The sequence below is a fragment of the Argentina anserina genome, chromosome 2 (genome assembly GCF_933775445.1).
Source record: "Argentina anserina chromosome 2, drPotAnse1.1, whole genome shotgun sequence".
Classification (NCBI taxonomy): Eukaryota; Viridiplantae; Streptophyta; class Magnoliopsida; order Rosales; family Rosaceae; genus Argentina; species Argentina anserina.
The window spans coordinates 27,841,903-27,862,539 of record NC_065873.1 but is presented as its reverse complement, the minus strand read 5'-3'; the positions used below and the strand labels follow the sequence as shown (position 1 = coordinate 27,862,539).

The following is a 20,637-nucleotide window of genomic DNA, read 5'->3' as shown; positions in this document are numbered from 1 at the left end:
TTCAAAGGGACGCGGTAGCAATTTAGCAACTCATATAAATTCCAAAACCTCAGGCGACAATCTCTCCCCAAACAAAGCCTTACCGAGTTCGAGAGCTGCTAGGGTTTCTCTTCTCGGTCCTCTTTCTCTAAAGGTTCGATTTTCAGATCTCGTTCTTCGTCTTCACCTTTCCAATCGAAACCGATTCTCAATTAGATTCTCTCAAATCATATTCAAAGATTTTGTGCCCTAAAGATTTGATCTTTTCTTTGTTTGGGGGTTTTGATCTGCAGACTTGAATCGAAAGAATGTCTCGCGTGTACGTTGGGAACCTGAGCTCTCGGGTTTCGGAGGGAGAGCTCGAAGATGAGTTCCGCGCTTTCGGAGTTATCAGAAGGTAAAGGTCTTGGCTTTTTTTCTGTGTTGGTTTTGGTGTGGTGAATATCAAGTGTTGCTTTGTTGATCTTGGTTTATTGGTAATGTGCAGTGTGTGGGTTGCGAGGAGGCCACCGGGTTATGCTTTCGTCGATTTCGATGACAGTAGAGATGCTGAGGATGCCATTCGTGAGTTAGATGGTATGTCGTATTGAATCGTGTTTTTGGCATACTATTAATGTGAATTGCTTTGCTTGACTTGTAGAACTATATTTGCCTATGATAAACTGGGACAATGCGATACGATCAATAGTAACTTTAAGTTGAGTGTCCATTTAGTTGTTGTTTAGTTTAAGAATTAGGAGAAAACTAGAGCTATTATATAATGTGCAATGCACCACATGAGTGTTGATTCTGGTAGAGTCAGTTTTAATTGTTTTATTTCAGTGTTATAGAGTTGTGGTAAATTGACCATCTATTAAACATTTTGGTTCTGGACAGGGAAGAATGGCTGGAGAGTTGAGCTTTCACACAACTCTAGAGGAGGAGGAGGTGGTGGTGGTCGCGGTGGAGGAGGAGGAGGAGGAGGTCGTGGCCGTTCTGGAGGTTCTGATTTGAAGTGTTACGAGTGTGGTGAGCCAGGTCATTTTGCCCGCGAATGCCGTCTGCGTGGTGGTTCTGGAAGGCGTCGTAGTCGCAGCCCCCCTAGATATCGCAGAAGTCCTAGCTATGGCAGGAGGTAATGTCATATCTTTATGTTAGATAGATATGTAGGTGAAGATTGTTTTGAAAGTTGGCTCAGAGGATACAAGTTCTGAGTTTCGATATCCTATTCTCTGTTCTTATGCCTAATTGATGTAACATGTACTGTGATGCAGAAGCTACAGTCCTCGTGGACGCTCTCCCCCGCCCAGACGTCGTAGTTTGACCCCACCCCGTGGTGGTCACAGCCGTAGCAGGTCTCCACCATACCGTGGACGGGAGGAGTTACCATATGCAAATGGGTGAGGTTCCTTTCCCTAGGTGTTTAAAAATACTGCTGATTTAGAAACCATCCTACAGTATGGCATCAATTGTAGATGACTAACCATGTTGGTTGATGTCATAATGCTCTTTACAGTGCTAAGGTTAATGAAAACTATGGAGGGCAGAGCATACTTTTTATGTCATGTATTATCAATATCCTCAGAGCATGTTTTTTATGTCATGTGTTATGAGTATTCTAGATTAGTCTAACAGTCCATGCTGTTGAATTTTTGCAGTAATGGCTTGAAGGATCGACGCAGAAGCAGGAGTTGAGGGTTGGCGTACAAGGCTCAGGCTTTGTTAGAGGATATACTGGGATTATGTGTTATGTAGTGTTCATGGACTTCAGTCTTCAGCACAATTCTGTTTAATTTGGGGGACGCCCTCTGCCTCTACTCTCTTCATTTGGTTAAGTTCCTTCCTTTCTTATCTTGAGCTGGTTTTTATTTACCTATGCAATAGCCTGTAGGCATGAGGATCGTATGAGTAAACTGGCATCATAGCATTGATTAAGTGTGTTTGTTAGAATGCTGCTAAAAATCGTTGCTTTGTTTTTCTTTTTGTGTTGAGGTGTCGTCTGGTTCTTCTGCTTCATTGGTTTTATGCTTCTGCACTTCATTCGTCTCTGGAATTTCTTCACTGCCCCGCTCTGGGATCTTCAATTTTGATTGTTGTGGGATCCCAGCCGGCTTATCTGTAGAGCTTCGATTTTTGTGTTTCTGCACTCCTTGGCCCTTTGGATTTCTTCACTGCTCGGGAAAATTGGTTTAAACGTCTTTAGTCTGCATGGGGAGAACTCCTGATCGTACTAGAGTTAATTTTGGGGTGTACAGGTAGAGACATGTTTATTTAGATTCTCCAATCCCTACTCTTGGATGCCTTGTTCTTAGAAGTTGGGCGCATATTTATTGGGTCTGATATCCTGGTTCTTCAATTTGATAAAAAAAAAAATCCTTGAAATCAATGCAGTGCGACCTCTTCATTTGTGTTGAAATACTTGAATGCTTCAGTGTGCCTTGTTTACAAATTTGAGCTCCAACCTGCTATTGATGTTATTAATGCCACTCACATTAGTAGATAGGGAGTCCAATGCCTTGTGGGGTGAACAATGCCTTGTGGGTTTGTGATCACTTAAGATCGTTTCTGTTGCAGCAAATATGAATTAGGTCAAAGTGATGCTCCTATATTTATCTTGCAAGGCTGCTTGACCTGCTTCTGCAATTTGAGCCCTTCCATCCAAAAAAGAAAAAACAGAACAAAAAATAACATTTTTGCAATGGTAAGGTTCTACTCCAATGCTTATCCGTGAACTTGTAAGCGAGGCTTCTGTGATTGTTTTTTACTGCCAAAAATGGGTATCATTCCAAAAGTGGTGGTGCAGCACATTGTGCTAATGGTGCTATCGGTATAGAATGGCTTACACGTTGTTGATGAAATTCTTGGTTCTTCCCAGAGATGGTGGCCTTTCATAATTGTTGATTTTAATCCGAGAGGTCATCGATCGATTATCCCACAACATCCACCTGCCTGGTCTTTGTTATAATGAACAACACAAAAGAGTTGACAATTTTTCGTGGAAATATTTAGTTTTTTCACTGCATTGACCTGGTATATCACTTTGGCTTTATCATGCATCACATAATATTGAAAGCATCACCTCACATATCTTCATGTGTATCAAACAAACTGACCATGGAAACCTTACGAGTTATGACCATAACTGACAAGTGATGAGAGCAAAAGATAACGCAGGGATGAATGCGAAAGAAAACCGGCCAAAATTCATATAAGTTTACTATAAGCTAGACAAAGAAATATCTGGGATTTGTTTCAGATCTGTTATTTCATATTTGCCAAAATGTTTATATGGACTAGTTGACTAAGCATGATCAATGACATAGTGGCACATTTGGTCCCATCCCCAACCAATTTACAGTTGGAAAAAGTGAAATCAAAATCAAAGTCTGCAGCAAACTGTTGCTAGATATCTGCCTCTCTATATGCTAACTTCTAAAAGAAGTGGCATATAATACACATCTTCCTCTCGTGTTTAATGGCTGCACTCACTTATTCCTTTTTTATATATACGTTCATGTCATTCACGTTCTCTTCCTCTGACTCTCAGATTCACCATCTTTCTTAATTCAATACATACATAAAAAATATGGCAACTCTCACATCGTTCTGGCCTTGGATCAAGCCTGCCTTGTCTCTTCTCTCGTTTTAATATATCGTATTTGTTGCTCTTGTTTTTGACCCTTTAGCTGCAGAAATGGCAAAGTCAGGAAATATGTGTGGGAATCATAGTTGATGCATATTTGTTCATGTAGTTTGTTCTTAGAAGATGAAGGGTGCCAGAACGAGCACGGAGTTGAAGAAAGATAAGCTAGTGAGGTAATGTCCTCATTTCAGGGTCTCCTATTGTCATTTATGTCCAGTTGTCTTACTGTGTTTCCATATTCATAGGTTTTTCAATGATGAGAAACAAGATGGTAATTTTTCCTGGGAAAAGAGTGACATTACCCCAAAACACCTCAAAGAGCCACTGTCTGGTGATATAGCCAAGAAGACTCCTAGATTTGGGAGGTTTAAGGTTTTCCCAGAGAACCATGAGCCTCATGAGAAGAAAATTCTTGATCCTGGAAGTGATATCTTCTTGAAATGGAACAGGATTTTTCTCATGTCTTGTTTGGTTGCATTGTTCGTTGATCCACTGTTTTTCTACCTTCCTTCAGTACATAATGTTGACAGTTCATCTTGTATGGCAACTGACTTGAATTTGGGAATTGTTGTAACATGTTTTCGTACTGTTGCCGATATGTTTTATCTGCTGCATATGTTCATCAAGTTGAGAACAGCTTATATATCACCGAAAACTAGAGTTTTTGGGAGGGGTGAGCTTGTTAGGGATCCCAAAAAGATTGCTAGAAGGTATCTGAGATCAGATTTCTTCATAGATCTTATAGCTACACTGCCTCTCCCTCAGGTAATCCACCACCACCATCATCATCATCATCATCATCATGGCAAACATAATTTTTCTCAATTTGTCTACTGCTCTAGATTGATTCATATACAATGTAATGTTGGTTAGAATTTCAGTTTGTGAATTTGGTTCACTGAACATGATTTGAGACACGTTTAGTCAAATTTAGTCAAATTATAGGATGCTAGCTCTGTGTTTACAAGAAACTGTAAGATATATTCACTTATTCAGTGGCAATTGGAGTTTACTGCACTGTTTACTAGTCTTCTTTTTCTGCATTTTTATTTAAATTTTCACAATCTTGGAAATGATACTACTTGTATTCTGTTTGGCAGATTGTCATATGGTTCATCATACCTGCAGTTAAAAACTCCAGTGCTGGCCATACCAACAATGCCCTTGTACTGATAGTTCTCCTCCAATATGTTCCTAGATTGTACCTCATTTTCCCACTAAGTTCTCAGATTATCAAGGCAACTGGTGTAGTCACAAAAACAGCTTGGGCCGGGGCTGCGTATAATCTCATACTCTACATGTTAGCTAGTCATGTATGAAGTTTCCTTTAGTTAACATTTCAATTTTACTACCCTTCAAGAGTCGACAACATTGACTCTATGCCTGTTCCTGTAGGTATTAGGTGCGTCATGGTACCTATTATCAATTGAAAGGTATGCAACTTGCTGGAAATCAAAATGCAGAAAGGAAATTGGCCCTTTCAAGTGTTTCCTCAACTACTTGGATTGTGGTACTCCGAACATTGATGGACGCCATCAATGGATAAACAGTACTCATGTGTTTAGTGACTGCAGTCCGGAGAAACCCGTCGATTTCCATTATGGCATATTTGAGAATGCACTGACCAACAATGTAGTCTCCTCAGCATTTCTGGAGAAGTACTTGTATTGTCTTTGGTGGGGATTACAGAACTTGAGGTATGATCATGACTATGCTACACTATAACTGGCATATGTATCGATCAATATTGGTGAAGGTTTTGTTCTATTTATGTCCTTCTGATACAATCTATTTCATTATATTTCAGCTCCTATGGTCAGAATTTAACTACAAGCACATTTATTGGGGAAACTTCTTTTGCAATACTAATTGCTATTGTTGGTCTGGTTCTCTTTGCACACTTGATTGGAAATATGCAGGTAGGTTATCTTGTTTATTGTCAAAACATTATCTGCGTTTTGTGACAAAGAAAACAAATGCTGTAACTTGTTCTATTTTGACATATCCTATTTTGTGTAGACTTACTTGCAATCTATGACTGTGAGACTTGAAGAGTGGAGGCTAAGGCGGCGAGATACAGAGGAATGGATGAGACATAGGCAGCTCCCTCAAAATCTGCAAGAACGTGTTAGGCGATTTGTGCAGTACAAGTGGATAGCAACTCGAGGAGTTGATGAGGAATCAATTTTGCACGCCTTGCCTACAGATCTTCGACGTGACATCCAAAGGCACTTATGTTTAGACCTTGTTCGACGTGTAAGTGACTTCCTTGATGTTCTGATAATAGTACTATAAATCTTTTCCAACCATGATTTGAAGGCAAGATTGTGCTATAAATCTTTTCTATATGTAGTCCACTTTCCTGGTTACTGTTAACATTATACTGTGCTTTTATTTAGTTACTCTTATGCATAATGTTAGTCTTTTATGTCATCGGCAGGTCCCATTTTTCTCACAGATGGATGGTCAACTACTTGATGCCATATGCGAGCGTTTAATATCCTCTTTGAGTACTCAAGGCACCTACATTGTTCGTGAAGGTGACCCTGTCACAGAAATGTTATTCATTATCCGAGGAAAGCTAGAGAGCTCGACTACAAATGGAGGCCGGACAGGCTTCTTCAACTCAATTACTTTGAGACCTGGTGATTTTTGTGGCGAAGAATTGCTCGCTTGGGCATTGCTTCCAAAATCTACCCTCAACTTGCCTTCTTCTACAAGAACGGTTAAATCACTTGATGAAGTAGAAGCCTTTGCACTTAGAGCAGAAGATCTCAAGTTTGTTGCCAATCAGTTTCGACGACTTCATAGCAAGAAGCTGCAACACACATTTCGATTCTACTCTTACCACTGGAGAACTTGGGCTGCATGTTTCATTCAGGTCGCCTGGCGTCGATTCAAGAAGAGATTGTTGGCAAAGAACCTTAGCCTGGTTGAGTCATTTTCTTATAACTGTGACAACCAAGAGGCTGATGAGGCAGAACAAGAAAAGGAGTACTCCAGGACTAATGCAGCTGCAAATGCATCTCAAGCGAGACAGAATTTGGGAGTCACCATTCTGGCTTCGAGGTTCGCTGCAAACACTAGAAGAGGAGTTCAGAAAATGAAGGAGGTTCAGTTGCCAAAGTTGCAAAAGCCTGAAGAGCCGGACTTCTCAGAAGAGCCAGAAGATGACTAGTAACTCGGTTCATTACTATGTACAAATTCATAAAACATCTTTAAACCCCAGTAGGAAATTATAAGAACATGTACTCAGTTTCCTAGGTACATTTGGATTAACTGAATGCATAGTTGTTTCATAACTGAAGAAAAATTGCTTAATTATCACACCATTTTCACAAAAAGGGCATTTCACAAGACCTTATTCAAATGAACTTTGACATAGGCACATAGCCATTCAAACTAGGATACTCTGGCATATACTCATGCACACTGATGAATTAGTCTTCAAGCTGTTAAAGAGTTGAATTGTGTGTCTTGTCAAATCAGAAAAATTTCTTTTAGAAGGTAGTGATATTCCATTACAGAAAAATGCACTGGCCTTTTAATAGGCCATGGTCTGTCACCCTTTTACAGACTCAGATTCACAGATACATATGCCCCCCAAAGATATGTAGCCCTACAACTCTATGGCCCTTAATCCGGAGGCTGTGGAAGCCTTAGAAACTTCATGGACCAGAAACCACAGCCACCTCAAAGTACCATAATACAGAGTGACCTCCATGTTTCACCCACTTTGCCTGACCGACACTTCCAAATGCAATAAAATGTAGAGAGGAGCCAGAGCATGAGATCAAACAAAAGACAGTATATACATAAATGAAGTTTGTTTCTTTTAGAGAAAATTTCATGAGGATGTTTTTACATGCTTCACTGATTGCCAATAATGAATTCATGGAACTAAGCAATCAGAAAAGACAGCATACTCATCCTTACCGACGAATCCTAGCTGCCTATGCCAGTGAAATTAAGCAAGAACAATTTGGTCGTGCAAGTGAGGCTAATAATATCTATTATTATCAAAATGAAAGGTCTAAACCATGCCGTATGACCTGGGAAATCCATGACAACTCTTTGAGAACCAAATCCATACATTTTCTCAAAATATACAAACTATGTCGAAAATCATGTTTTTTTAAAACCCAAAATCGTGGGTCACACGGTTTTTGGTCAAAATTGCATGTTCTTATTTTCTCCCCAAAATTTGCACATACTCGAGTTATGATTTTTAAGCAATTCTGGAGCTGACAGAACTCAAAAATCTCGTCTCGATTTTTTTTAAAATAATTTTTCAAAGTCCGAAAATTGGATAATTCATATAAAAAAATATGTTCAGAATTTTTGTGTTCCGCCAATGATGTAACTTCTATAAAGCGATTCCCCCCTCATAAGAAATATGTATGTCGATAGAGAAAGGAGAATTTAACTTCAAAATTGATCGATGACATCAGAAAGAGATTGGTATTGGAGTGATTGAGTGACAAAGGAGTTCCTATTGAGAACTTCAGTGTAGACTATGCTATCTCATAAATAAATCATGTTATTGAAGCGGAGGGTAAATCATTCAACTATACTGTGCATTGTGCATATAGGTGTTGCTTTTACTATGTTTCCTCTTGCCCCTATCAGCTAATTTGCTCTCCAATGAGATCAAGACCAACCAGGAGGAAGGTCACTCCTTGGAAGAGTAGGAAGTAAAAGTGTACTCCTTGAGCAGCTAAAAGACTCCTGACTGAAGCTGTGAGCAGGAGGAAAGCTAGAGCAAGTTCTTTCCTGTATATCTTGTTGGCTTTTTTAACAGGCAAAGGGACTACTACTTCTTTACGTTCCATAAGTTTGTTCAACTCAGAAAGCTCACTATCCGAAGCTCCTCTGTGGACTGGTAATTGGTTTATCATCTTTGTTTCCCTTTCTGCAGCAGCCAGTAAGTCGGATTCTGATGACCTGCCAGCCTTTTTGGTGACAGTCCACTCATAGGAGCTACCCAGTTGGAATAATCCAGAGACCATCGCATTGAATTTGGTTACAGACATGGTGTTCTCGAAAAGGAGGTAAGGAACAATAAATGGGAAGGATTTAGGGGCTGGAAGAATATTGAGTAATGACATGAAAACAGGCACATAGCAAATGACCCATGAAGGAAGCTCCGCCTCAGGGACAAACATGGTTAATGGAAGGATTATGCAGAACAAGGTGAACGAATAGAACGGAAGGATGAGTTTCCTCAATAGAAAGAAAAGTAGTATCAAGTTTGCTTTCTTCCATGCTGATATCTGCATTATAAATATTTTAGAAAAATTATGGCACATCTTACAAAAGTTAGCAACTGTAAAGTTCGAATGTGAATGTCTAGGTACCTTAGAAGTAATAACTGCCGGAAGGCACAATCTAAATAGCTGCATAGGACCGGAATGCCAGCGATGTTGCTGCTTCCTGTAAGCCTCATAGGACTCTGGCACTTCGCATAATACCTAAAAGTTAACATTAATTTAAACTTCAGCAAATTGCACACGTTTGGAAGACACATAAATATCCCATATATGAAGTTATGAACTACTTTAACTTTTTTTCTTTACATGGTACATTTCTGGCACTATTACTTGAAAGGGAATGTGATGTATACTATATATGTTCTAATTTTATTCAAATGATTAGTCAATACTAATTGTTTGGATATGGAAGATACTTTGCTCTGAGATTACCTGAACATCATTGAGGTAGATAAATTTCCAACCGTTGAGATGAGCCCGGACAGCTATGTCCATATCCTCAACGGTAGTCCTTTCCAGCCATCCTCCAGATTCCTCGAGGGCTTTTATTCTCCAAACTCCAGCAGTTCCATTGAAACCAAAAAAATTAAGGAACACGCCATTAACCTGCTGTTCCACCTCAAAGTGGAAACACAAATTAATGTTTTGGAGACGTGTCAACAAGTTCTCATCCTTGTTCACAAAGGCCCATCTAGCCTGAACCAAACCAACTCGGGGATTTTCCTGCAATACAGGAAGACAGATTAAGTTCCTGAAGTGTACTCTAACCAAAAGATGCACTGAAATATGTTTTTATTGTTTTTAATCACCTTAAAATGTGGCACTGTTTTCTTGAGGAAGTCTGGATTAGGTTGGAAATCTGCATCAAAGATTGCCACAAATTCGTAGTCCTTTACATAATCACAGCTCATTGCAGACTTGAGGTTTCCTGCTTTATAACCAGTTCTAATCTCACGATGCCTATATAGTATGTTGACACCCCTTTGGTTCCAGTCAGCAACTTCTGACTTTATCAACCACTGGATGCTCTCATCATCAGAATCATCAAGAACTTGAATTAGTATACGGTCCTTTGGCCAATCAATCTGGCAAACTGCAGAGATAGACTGCTCATATACCTGCAAAAAGGCCGTGGCAGAAAATTTTGAGAACATTGTGAAAAGTCTCGGGATCTTCTATCATGTATTACCTTAAGTGGAAAGCTGTCATTAACCAAGGCAAATAAATAGTAGAGATCTGAACAATTTGATACCATTCTTTAAATTGTTTCTTAAACATCAAAATCATAATTCTAATGTGCTATATATTTTCTAAAAGCTTATATTATCTCCTAGTAAAGTTGATTCTTGCTTTCAACAGTGACAATTCAATGAGTTTTTGAATGATGCTATTCCAATCAAAGAAGACAAACAAGGCCTTTTACTATCCTGTTTACTAAATCTGCAGTCTTTTCAAGCAACTAAAACATGTCTATCTAATTTAGATATAGCAAAATAAACTGATATAAACAAAAGTGAGTAAAAAAGCTAGCAAAAAGATAAGAGTTCAGTTGCTTACCTCTTTCTCATTACACATCGGAATTTGAACAAGAACCATGGGGTACTCATACTCTGTCTTCTCAAGATCATCTGACTTCATAGCATTTGCATCAATGGTGGGCTTAATTTTCTTGTACTTAATCCACAAGCATCCCAACGAAAGTATCAGCCGGTCTGCAGATTGGATCATGAAAAGAACAACACAAAATGTAGAGAGTGCCTGAATAGGAGGTGCAATGTAATCGGCTCGAAACCTTAACCAGGCAACATAAACCAGGTGGAGCAAGCCCTGTACATCAGAAGTCCGAGGGATATGCAAACTCGGATTCCTAAAGTAATGCCACCCTTTGAAATAAGCAACTACCTCAAAACCCAAAATTGCAATGGATGTCACTAAGAAGACTCTTATGACTGTAAACAACAACCTCCCCTTTCCCAATTTCCCATTCTCCATTGCTACACCTTGCCTAAAGATTAGCCTCTTGTTAATGATACTAAGCAATGACCAGAGTAGTGTAGCAAGTGAAGCGATGAGACTCACAAAACGTTGAGCCTTGAGAAGCAAAACCCATGAGGTCTGCTTAGCATTCTTACCCCTGCTTTTCTCAACAGGCCTGAATGCAGAGTCTGGACCATCAATCTCCACAACTGAGAAATTGGGGTTCTCCATTTTCACAACCACTGGCGTTCCTCCTCCCTTCTTAGCATTCTTTGCCCACATTTTGGAAAAATCCAACCTTGGAGCCATTTTTACAAACCCTACACACTCAGCAAACAAACAAAATATATGAACAACCCCAGAACCCAAAGCCACAGACTTTACCACATACTAAGGGAAAACTCTAAAACCCAGATCTGAACATTGAGAAATGAGAAAACCCCATCTCTAGAACACCCACTGAAACGAAAAAGAAGCAAACTTTACCAATGAAAACTCAAACTGAAGAAGAACCCATGTAATGCAGCAAGGGAAAGCCACAAAGGACAAGTGTGGGAGGTTCTTTGTTCACTCTAGAAGACACAACTCAACATGGAAAAGCAACATCATGAGGGAAGGTATATGCCTATCTGCTGCAACTGTAATAACCCAAAACATGTGGGGTTTTTGTCATGCTCAGCCCTAGGTTTTAAGATCAGCAAAGCTATATTGCCTCGGTGAAGTATTGAGTCTTACAGAATCTGCTTAAGAGTTAACAGATTCTGCCTGAAGCAAGAACACTCAGTCAAGACTGATTGGCTCTAAACTATAAAGTAAGGTTGACTTAGTTGTCACTGTAGTGAAATCAGGAGCTAATCATATTTAAGAAAAGTACTAAACCAAATGAAAAACTGAGAGGGAAAAGTTGACAACAGAAAATTCAGAAGACCAACACAAGTCTGCAATGGCGGAAAGGCCTCAGTGTCACTAGCACCAGCTCACTCTCACTTTCATAACAAAAGGATTCAGATTTCAGAATAAAACACTTAGTGATATTGATAGTATGATTTACTGTAGGAAGCTTATTTATAATAAGAATATCCTTTGCTTCTTATATTCTCTGGTTGTGAGGGGACCACCTCAGAAAAGGACAGTGCTGCCCTCAAGTGGACCTATGTTTGGAGTAAAAAGATTTTCAATTTAGGGGTGTAAAGTTGTAAACTTGATAGATTTCCTTTTGGTAAAAACCAGAGAGAATTTGGAGGTGTCTATTTAATGAGGAAAGATGCACATATGAAATAATTTGGAATTTAAAGATTGAAATATTGAAATTTTTGGAATGAAAGTGAAAGAAATATTGACAAGTTTGGAATGAAAGTTACACCTATTAGTCAATAACAGAATACCATTCTGGTTTGGCAATGACATTTTGTTTTGACTAGAGAAATGTAATTCTTACAACAATATCAAATAAGAATTGTTTCTAATTCTAAAGACATCAGTTAACGACTCAAAAAACTATTTATGTCTTTCTATATGAGGTTGCATGTTATAAAAGGTCATACTGAATTGGTATGAATACTATCCATGTGAGACCAATGCCTTCCAGTATAACATCTAAATCACTACTTAACAAAAATCCTCATACTGTATTTATCTCCAAGCTTACCTTATTGTTATCTTCTTGATTTATTCTACGAAGGGCAAGAATTGTCTTAACAATTCACATAAAGCAACATAATACAACTAACAAGATGGACATTTTCCTTTTCTTTTTGGAGTTTTATAGTTTAATTGCATGCATGGCTAACCCTGCTCTAGATCTCCTGTATACTATAGATGATGGCGTGATGCCAACGATTCAAAAGGCAATCCTATGCAAAATATTTTTCCTTGACATTTATCCTAGAAGATACGTTAATATTTTGTTGTCATGCATGTAAAAAATTTGGAGCTAGCTTGTCAATTATTTATGGATCTGTGTCGTTGCATGTGATCTAGGATAATGAGTGGTATCAGAGTCCTCAGTTATGGATCAAGAAAGGCCTGAATGAGATCAAGTACTCAGCTACTTCTATTATGAGACATGAGCTGGAGAAGTGAAGCCTGAAACTAACTCTAGTCATATTCATACCAACTCATATCCTTTTCATCACAACTTCTATACGACTAGTTCGTTATTCAATAATTAATTACCCGTTTCTGGCTCGAATGTTATTTATCTAGGTTCTTTACCGGCAATGGATTAGAGCGAGCAACGAGCAACCAGAGATTATAGGGTCACCTGGTAACCAAAAGAACACAGGCAAGTGAACACTACTGATGAGTATCAACAATTATTGAACATGTTGCAATAAGATACCATTTTCTGGTGAAACAATATACGCAAATCTTAGGTGTCTAAAAGATGAGATCCTCAATTAAACAAAGAAACTAGTTAGATCTTGGTCCCGTGACAAAATAAGTTCAGGTTGTGATTGTGATTGACTTCAAGTCTTCATCAACGAACTGGGATTATATATAGAACTTTGAACGTGTAATCTTCAAGTCAAAAAACAAAGTTCTTCCTTTCTCTTTGGACACTCATGATGCAATCACGAGTTCTACCAAAAATTCATGGATATCAGGAGAAAGAAGGAAAAAGAAGCAAATTTAATTACCTACCTCCTCTATAAAAAAAAGATATGGATTCCATTAACAATACAGTTCTTCTCATTTTTATTTCTGAAGATTGAACCCAGTTTAATAATGGATCATATCAGAGGAAGACAACCAAACAAGCACATTATTAAAACTAAAGCGCCCCTAGAATACTACTGAACGGCCTCAAAATTCATTCCTCTGTCGGCTATGATTATTAAGCTTGAGCTGAAAATTAATGCAAGTTTAAATATACAGGTATACATTAGGTGACCTGGGGACCATTTCCAGGTATCTTCTTTGGTATTATGCCTCTTACCCAAGTCACCAAGTTTAGTGTTCAAAAGGATCACAAAAAAAGGGTTTTGCTAGAACAAGTAAAAGGCAAGTGTAGAACTACTACAAAGAATGAAGACGATGAATCAAAACTGAAACTTGAAGGTAAAGGATAAGAAGCAAGAAAATTGATAAATGGTAATTTCAATCCACATCTTACTTAACAGGAAGCAAACAATAATTGCAGGAGATAAAACAAATGGTATTATTGCTCAGAGGATACTGTACTAGCAGAACAGGGAAACAAGGGCATGTGCAGAGAAGACCCCCAATCTGATAGCATGGATTCCTGGCACATTTTCTTTCCCAAGGCCTAATCTTTACCAAAACAACAAACCCAAGCATTTGCTTTCACAGACAAAAATATTGCATCCAGATTTTTACAGAAGAACAGATTCAATAACACCAAAAAAAAAAATCAATATTATCAGCATATTCAAGTACTGTAGTTTGAATTCCACAAATGTAATACACATTGATGAAAATACTGCTCAGCAATCATCTTTCATTTTCTCCAATAGAAATGAAATCAATAATATTTGCGGTTCATCTTACTTTTCCTCAGCAAGTACCTAACAACAGACAAATCTACCAAACAGAAATTTATGTAAATTGACAGATGATGGATTTGTTTTTAACATCTGTATGCTGCGAGTCAAGTTGGATATAATGATGATCAACTTGTCTTATAATCCCTATATCACTGTCCTTCAAAAACCTATGGCCGTTTTGATAGAAGCAAAATAGAAATATAAAAATAGAAAGCAGCTGTTAGTAAACCATATAGAATGTTTCCTATTGAAATCATTTATGGTAAGTCTCCACATCTGATACCCGTTTTGGGGCCTTGCTCATCTTTTGCTGATACTTGGCATATGAATACCAAACTCCACCAGCTGTGTTGATAACTAGTCCAATAACATTTAAACCATGTACTCTTACACCACCCAGCAAGACAAAACCAAGGGTCTGAGAAGTAAAGAAACAGTATAAGTTGTTCTGCTCACAAAAATTTTGTTTAAAAATAAGATTGGTATTGGAATAACTGATTGAAATAGTAATCCCATCAACTAGTCTACATGCAAGAGGCAGTTCATTCTTACCGTGGACCCAACCCCTTTTAGGACTCCAACTATGGTCGTTGTCAGAGCAGAATTGACTATGGTACACAAGAACATGGTGAAGTTGAGCGCAATGCCCATAACAAATGAAAGTATAAGGATCACCAAAAAATGTATGGAATTGCTCTGCAGATAAGGAGAAAATTCTTGTTAGTTATACTGAAGGACAGATATTTGTTCTCTTAATATCATAGACGTCAATACATGCAAAAAGACACATGTTTGGTTAAGGATAACTCAACTGGATTTCTTTGAAAGCCACAATCAGGGTAAGTTTTTCATGTTCTGATTAACTCTTCTATTACCTTAACTATGGATAAAGACTTCCTAGCGCTAGGTTTCAAAGTCAGCAATCAATTTCCTGACTACTCTATATGAGATAGGGTTGAAATTTAACCAGTCAAGCATTTGGTTTTTCCAAGGATGAAGATACATAAACACCAGCTAAAATCTTACCTTTGCAAGTAGTAATGAGAAGGAATTTGGAAATTCTCCGGTAGCTAGAATGAGAAATAGTAAAAATGGAAGAGACAGAAAGCTGTTATAAAACATGATCTCAACTGATGATAACCCATCCTCTGCACCGGACTTCTCCACCAGCACAAGGTACATGGTCTGAATATAAATGAACTTATATGAGATCAAATACAAGATCAGACATATATGAAAGCCTACTGATTGTCAAAACATCCTAACCAACCTGAAAAAAAACTGAAGTGAGGGCCAAGCTATATCCAAATAGATCAAATGAAAAGTCTCCAAGTGCTGCTATGACAACCCCTCCTGCAGTCAATATCACTGAAAGGATCACCTGAATCATGAAAAGAAAGGAAAAGACGTTAAGCACAACCTCATAATATCAAGTTCAGTAGTGATGAAAATTTGTTCTTGTCAGGACTTAGAATTATGTTTCTTATTGAGAAAAATCCACAAAAATCTTTTTCATTTTAAATCGTGATAACTGAGGGATGTTTTCAAGTTTCTGTATTCACTTACAAATTTACTTCTCACAGATCAAGCATCATTATCCTACAAAACTTATTGTTCCAAATTTGATGAGAGATGCCAATTATTCAAGCAGCTCTCAAATTCCAGGAAAATATTGTACCCAAAAGGCTTCTAACAGCAACAGATGTAAGCACAATTCTTATATAGCTGAGTGCACAAACCTACCAGACAAAATTACCTATTGCAAATGTCCAATACACGTTATATTAAACCTCAAGATAGAGACTGGGCGAAAAGACCTACCCTAATATGAATCAGACACAGAATACAACTTATTCTCAGCATTGCAGCTTAAGTAATCGAAAGTTCATCTCACATTGACTAAACAGTATGTCAGTATCTGACTTGTATTGGGTATAATTAAAGTTTAGGTTCAATCTGCATTAGCAAAATAAAGACATATCCAAAGACAAGAAAAAGAAAATAAACCTGTGTTGAGGGTTTCCCCTTTCCTGAGAAGAACCCAGCGATAAGCACAGCAAGAGGTGTGAGTCTTTTGATTGCAATGTACATGGGAATATTGACTCCCTTCAAACTGGCCAAAGCAAATGCAACATTAGCATTGTAGAAAAGCGACACGGGGAGAAGCTTCTTGGCAGTGCTCATTTCTAGTCCTCTTGATCTAGTGTATCCCATTCTCCGACCAAAATGTATAAGCAAAGCAGTGGCCAATTGCTAATTGAATAAAACAACCAAAAAAGACAGCTCGTTACGATATAATCGAGCAGTAAGCATTGCAAATTGACAAGACAACAATGAAACTGAATGCAATACCTGCATAGTGAGAAGTGTCATTGAATGTGAGTACTCCATAAGAACAGCTTTATTGATAAACACCATAGCCATGGAAGCAGCCCCATATGACAATGCAGCAAATAAACTACACTCAAAACACAACACAACAAAATCAATGTTCCTTGAACTCAAGCCGACATATGTTTACTATGTTTGGATAAGTAAAACTGGGGTATATGTAAAAAGAAAAGAAAAAGAGAACCTCAGAGATGAACTAGAAGCATCTGCATCAGTGAATTTCTCCATGGCCCAAATCCAACTCTCGAAAACAGAACTATCTGTATACTGGATTCACTGAAAGTCTAAATCTTTGAGCTCAGCTGATCCCAATTACATGATAATCCGAGTTGGGCAGTAGATTTCTGGACCAAAACCTGCAATCAAGACAACCCAAATCGAAAAGATCAAAACTTTATGACCCCCAGAGTGAAAACGAAGCGATCTGAATTGAGATTCACAGAATCAGAAAACAATTACGAACCTGATGCAAATGCAAAGGGTTGAGTATTGGGCCAGTAAAGACCCGAGAAGTAGAGTGAGTGTGGCGCGTGAAATGCAAATGAGAGAGAGAAAGTGACAGGTGGCGCGTGAAACTCCGGCTAACTCCCATGGAAAACGCGAAAACCATCGCCATCAAAACGTGGGATCGGGTCGGGTTACCCGCCTTTCTCAGTTTTTTTATTCCCGTAATTTTCTACTGTAAAAACAAACCAGATGTTTTTCAGGTCGAACTTCAGATTTTTCAGGTCTAAAAGTCTACAGTAAATAGTGAGTCCGTACTCTTTAAGTGATTGGGCCACCCACACAGAGAACCCAAGTTCTTTCCCGCTTTATTTTGTTTCTTTTTGCATTAAAAATCTATTCATGGGTGTCCAAACTGTTCAAGATCAACCAAGATAATATGTACTTATTCCTCAGATGCATTTAACATTAAAATTGGAAACAAAATTCTGAATAGTACAAACTACAAAGACACACAACCATCTGAACCAAGTATCTGATGTTCCTAGATACAAGCTCATGTGCCGACAATTAGAATACATTATGGCAAAAAACGGAGAATTGATCCGGTTGCAGTTGCGGGAGTTTGGTTTTATCTTGCTGCAGCTCTTGCACTCATGGACGAGTGGTAGTTGGTGCTTCTCTGTTTCCGGTAAGAGGAATAGACATCGTCGTACTGGCTGACCTCATTTGGATTAGCTGTGGCCCCGAGTCCTAGTCTCCCAGAGCCGCTCTTTCGATCAACACTTCCATCTGCGTAAGCCCCGGTCTCTGGGTCTACCTGCAGATTTGGGGGTGGAGGGATGCAAGCTCCTCCCTTGCGCACTGGGATAGTACTTTCGTAGTCGTCATCGTCTCTACCATCGGAACCATGCATAGGTCCTTCAGAAGGGTTAACTTCTCCAATCTCTTTGAAGAACTTTGACACTCTCTCAAGAACTTCGGATTGGGGTACAGTGGATGGAGGTATTATGGTTGGAATGTCCAGAGGACTCATAGGGGAGTATGGCACCCCACTACCAATCTGCATCTTTCTGACCATCTCAGGAATAAGACCAGGTGGAAACAATGGATATGGTGGCAACTTCTCGCCACTGGTAGCAGCTTGACCTGGCAATAAATGCGGCAGAGGTTGGGGGATTGCTGGTTGAACAGAAGATGGTATGGGCAGGGACCCAGCAAAAGCAGCAGGAGGGACTGAATTTGGAAGAAATTGCTGGGATGGCATGGCAAGTGGCACCCCCTGACCAGGAGCTACATGTTTATCGAGATGATCTTGATCGTGCGAACTTGAAACTACACCTTGTCTATCAGGCTGCCATTGTGGCAACCCTACATTCAATAGGGCAACAACAATTAATACATAGGCCACCAATATATATATCCCAGTTCAGACAACTTCAAACACATAAGCATACCTGCTGCCGGATCTGTTGATGCAGTAGGTAAGTCTTTTGGAAGACCTGGAAATGAATTACTTGATTGCCCACCAACCATCTCATTCCTAAATGCGTCAATTATATCCTGCTCATAAATCTTATTAGAAACTCATAACTGCAAAATTTGCTGCAACTTCATCTGATTGTCTTCCGTTATTTGAGGGTTGTGATAAACCCTAGCAAGCATGGAGCCTAAGATAGATTTGAATGCAAGTGATTCGTCATCAAGGGCTTCACTAGTTCGACGATGCGAGCTGTACATTTTATAGCAAACAAAAGAAAAAGGAGATCAACAAAATATACACACTATCATCGGCCACCTCTGCATATCTAGATAGCAAAACTAGGACATTGTTTAAACAACCATAGCATATCCTAACCGCTGCAATGCAGGTATCACATGATACAGGATTTCAAAGTCGATCACTGATGCAATTTTCAATTCTTAACACATTGCAATCAGAATGGGAAACACTAACTAAGAAGCTATTCTGGCAACTGTATTACTCAAACAGTGACAAGCTAACACAAAGCCTATGTCACTCGGAAACTACAAATTCGTCTATACTCCAAACACTCTCTCTCCCTAGGAGCCTCAGCCAGCGCCGGAGCGAAAATCGACCTCTGCATAAACCAAAACTTTGCTCCTTTAATCAATTCTTTAGTCCCATTCAATGTCATAAGCACATTGCTAAGCTCCATCGCCACCTCCGGAGGCAGCGGCCCCGAAAGCCCCATATACGGCTTCGCCTTCGCCGCCGCCGCCTGGTCATAATCCGGCCTCCCATAAAACCCGAACGGCTGCTGAGTATGCCGCTGCTGGTCGTAGAAGTACGACTGCGGGCCCATCATCGGGTTCGGCGGCGGCGCGTTCATCATCGGACGAAGCAGGTGGGAGGCGTAGAGCTTGTAGCGGTAGTAGGCGTGGCCTTCGCCGCCGAAGAGGAAGGCGTAGTCGGGATTGTCCTGCTGCTTATCTCGAATCATGGCCTCGAAGTCCGGGCCGTTCTTCGCCGAGTACTCCACCAGCTTGTCGATCCGTTTGTGGAGCTCCGGGTCGGCGGGAGGTGGTGCGGCGGTGCGTGGGAGAGGACCTGCGGCGGTAGGGTTGCTGTAGGTGGGGGTGGTAGGGGAATTGCTGGAGAGGCGGCTGTGGGGGTCCGAACGGTGGTCCGTGGAACTGTTGGGCCTGGGGCGGGTACCCGTATTGCTGTTGCTGCGGCGGCGGTTGTGGTTGTTGCTGCGGTGGCTGACGCTGCTGTTGTTGGCCGTAAGCGGCGTAGTCGTGGGGTTGCCGATCCATGGTGCGAGAGAGTCGGTGGAGAGTAGGGCCGTAAACGGTTCCAAAACAGTTAAAAATAGGTGGAACCTTAAATCGAACCGTCTCAGTTAAACGGTTTGATTCTTGTATTTTTCAGAATAGAAACCGTTTGGTTCGGTTCCGAACGGTTTCATGACGGTTCCGGTCCCAAAACGGTTCCAAAGGGTTCCAAAAAAACATTGTCTTAAATTCAAGACTGATGTTAGTTTGAGCATATCATACTTATATCTGATGACAAGAAATGAGGGAAGATTGATAATTCGAGACAAGATAATTCCAAACCAGGGCATAGTCTCTGTCCTCCACCAAATGGAGTATAACTAGTACTTTAGTTTAAAGCAATTTCTCCATTTTACAAACGGTTTCGGTCCCAAAACGGTTCAAAACGGTTCCTATGCATTTTAGATTTTAGAACCGAACCGAACCGAATTGTTTTAAAAACGATTCGGTTCTACTATATAACTTCATTTTTTTTCTAAGAACCGAACTGAACTGCTATTAAACGGTTCGGTTCTAACAGTTCTTTCAGGAACCGGAACCGATTAACAGCCCTAGTGGAGAGTGCGATTTTTGCTCCGAGTTTTAGTAGAGCAAAGTAAAACAATTTAACACAACAAAAAAAAATGATTTTAGTTTTTAAATGGTGGGG

At 39.5% G+C, this 20,637-nt stretch overlaps 5 protein-coding genes across 9 annotated transcripts; 2 read left to right on the top strand and 3 right to left on the bottom strand.

Moving 5' to 3' along the window:
• LOC126782083 (serine/arginine-rich splicing factor RSZ22-like) lies at positions 1–1,809 on the top strand. The gene is made up of 6 exons (XM_050507246.1): positions 1–133; positions 273–376; positions 467–555; positions 856–1,093; positions 1,233–1,358; positions 1,617–1,809. The coding sequence occupies exons 2-6, from the start codon at positions 288–290 to the stop codon at positions 1,651–1,653; spliced, it is 579 nt and encodes a 192-aa protein (XP_050363203.1). The 5' UTR covers positions 1–133; positions 273–287; the 3' UTR covers positions 1,654–1,809.
• Positions 1,810–2,035: 226 nt separating this feature from the next.
• Positions 2,036–6,922, top strand: LOC126782082 (probable cyclic nucleotide-gated ion channel 14). Its single transcript, XM_050507245.1, has 7 exons — positions 2,036–3,774; positions 3,847–4,366; positions 4,702–4,914; positions 4,997–5,298; positions 5,409–5,520; positions 5,621–5,857; positions 6,042–6,922. Exons 1-7 carry the CDS (start codon positions 3,725–3,727, stop codon positions 6,777–6,779), a joined length of 2,172 nt encoding a protein of 723 aa, XP_050363202.1. The 5' UTR covers positions 2,036–3,724; the 3' UTR covers positions 6,780–6,922.
• A 1,082-nt stretch (positions 6,923–8,004) lies between these two features.
• LOC126782583 (probable xyloglucan glycosyltransferase 5) lies at positions 8,005–11,856 on the bottom strand. Of its 5 annotated transcripts, none has more exons than XM_050507858.1 (6): positions 11,004–11,856; positions 10,429–10,583; positions 9,681–9,989; positions 9,304–9,594; positions 8,959–9,072; positions 8,005–8,874 (listed from the first exon to the last, which is right to left on the bottom strand). In XM_050507858.1, exons 1-6 carry the CDS (start codon positions 11,155–11,157, stop codon positions 8,227–8,229), a joined length of 1,671 nt encoding a protein of 556 aa, XP_050363815.1. In that variant the 5' UTR covers positions 11,158–11,856; the 3' UTR covers positions 8,005–8,226. The 5 variants fall into 5 exon arrangements, with proteins under 5 accessions (XP_050363815.1, XP_050363814.1, XP_050363813.1 ...); XM_050507857.1 differs by having other exon boundaries at positions 10,429–10,876; positions 11,004–11,150; XM_050507856.1 differs by having other exon boundaries at positions 10,429–11,856.
• Positions 11,857–14,476: 2,620 nt separating this feature from the next.
• LOC126782584 (UDP-galactose/UDP-glucose transporter 7) lies at positions 14,477–17,365 on the bottom strand. Its single transcript, XM_050507859.1, has 8 exons — positions 17,209–17,365; positions 16,930–17,101; positions 16,707–16,812; positions 16,362–16,607; positions 15,625–15,735; positions 15,381–15,539; positions 14,907–15,050; positions 14,477–14,772 (listed from the first exon to the last, which is right to left on the bottom strand). Exons 2-8 carry the CDS (start codon positions 16,971–16,973, stop codon positions 14,608–14,610), a joined length of 975 nt encoding a protein of 324 aa, XP_050363816.1. The 5' UTR covers positions 16,974–17,101; positions 17,209–17,365; the 3' UTR covers positions 14,477–14,607.
• A 309-nt stretch (positions 17,366–17,674) lies between these two features.
• LOC126784319 (uncharacterized) lies at positions 17,675–20,278 on the bottom strand. The gene is made up of 4 exons (XM_050509789.1): positions 20,271–20,278; positions 19,211–20,036; positions 18,647–18,752; positions 17,675–18,560 (listed from the first exon to the last, which is right to left on the bottom strand). Exons 1-4 carry the CDS (start codon positions 20,276–20,278, stop codon positions 17,821–17,823), a joined length of 1,680 nt encoding a protein of 559 aa, XP_050365746.1. The 3' UTR covers positions 17,675–17,820.
• Between the last annotated feature and the right edge of the window lie 359 nt (positions 20,279–20,637).

Excerpts from the sequence above, each read along its gene's own strand:
- LOC126782083 (XM_050507246.1), top strand. The coding sequence starts at position 288 with ATGTCTCGCGTGTACGTTGGGAACCTGAGCTCTCGGGTTTCGGAGGGA. Across the intron at positions 377-466 it reads GCTTTCGGAGTTATCAGAAG|TGTGTGGGTTGCGAGGAGGC; the intron begins GTAAAGGTCTTG and ends GGTAATGTGCAG. Across the intron at positions 1,359-1,616 it reads GAGTTACCATATGCAAATGG|TAATGGCTTGAAGGATCGAC; the intron begins GTGAGGTTCCTT and ends GAATTTTTGCAG.
- LOC126782082 (XM_050507245.1), top strand. The coding sequence starts at position 3,725 with ATGAAGGGTGCCAGAACGAGCACGGAGTTGAAGAAAGATAAGCTAGTG. Across the intron at positions 4,367-4,701 it reads CTACACTGCCTCTCCCTCAG|ATTGTCATATGGTTCATCAT; the intron begins GTAATCCACCAC and ends TCTGTTTGGCAG. Across the intron at positions 5,521-5,620 it reads ACTTGATTGGAAATATGCAG|ACTTACTTGCAATCTATGAC; the intron begins GTAGGTTATCTT and ends TATTTTGTGTAG.
- LOC126782583 (XM_050507854.1), bottom strand. The coding sequence starts at position 11,157 with ATGGCTCCAAGGTTGGATTTTTCCAAAATGTGGGCAAAGAATGCTAAG. Across the intron at positions 9,595-9,680 it reads AAACAGTGCCACATTTTAAG|GAAAATCCCCGAGTTGGTTT; the intron begins GTGATTAAAAAC and ends CCTGTATTGCAG. Across the intron at positions 9,073-9,303 it reads TCTACCTCAATGATGTTCAG|GTATTATGCGAAGTGCCAGA; the intron begins GTAATCTCAGAG and ends GTTAACTTTTAG.
- LOC126782584 (XM_050507859.1), bottom strand. The coding sequence starts at position 16,973 with ATGGAGAAATTCACTGATGCAGATGCTTCTAGTTCATCTCTGAG. Across the intron at positions 16,608-16,706 it reads TGACACTTCTCACTATGCAG|CAATTGGCCACTGCTTTGCT; the intron begins GTATTGCATTCA and ends TTATTCAATTAG. Across the intron at positions 15,051-15,380 it reads TCTCATTACTACTTGCAAAG|AGCAATTCCATACATTTTTT; the intron begins GTAAGATTTTAG and ends CCTTATCTGCAG.
- LOC126784319 (XM_050509789.1), bottom strand. Across the intron at positions 18,753-19,210 it reads GACGAATTTGTAGTTTCCGA|GATATAATTGACGCATTTAG; the intron begins GTGACATAGGCT and ends ATTTATGAGCAG. Across the intron at positions 18,561-18,646 it reads ATCAACAGATCCGGCAGCAG|GGTTGCCACAATGGCAGCCT; the intron begins GTATGCTTATGT and ends TATTGAATGTAG.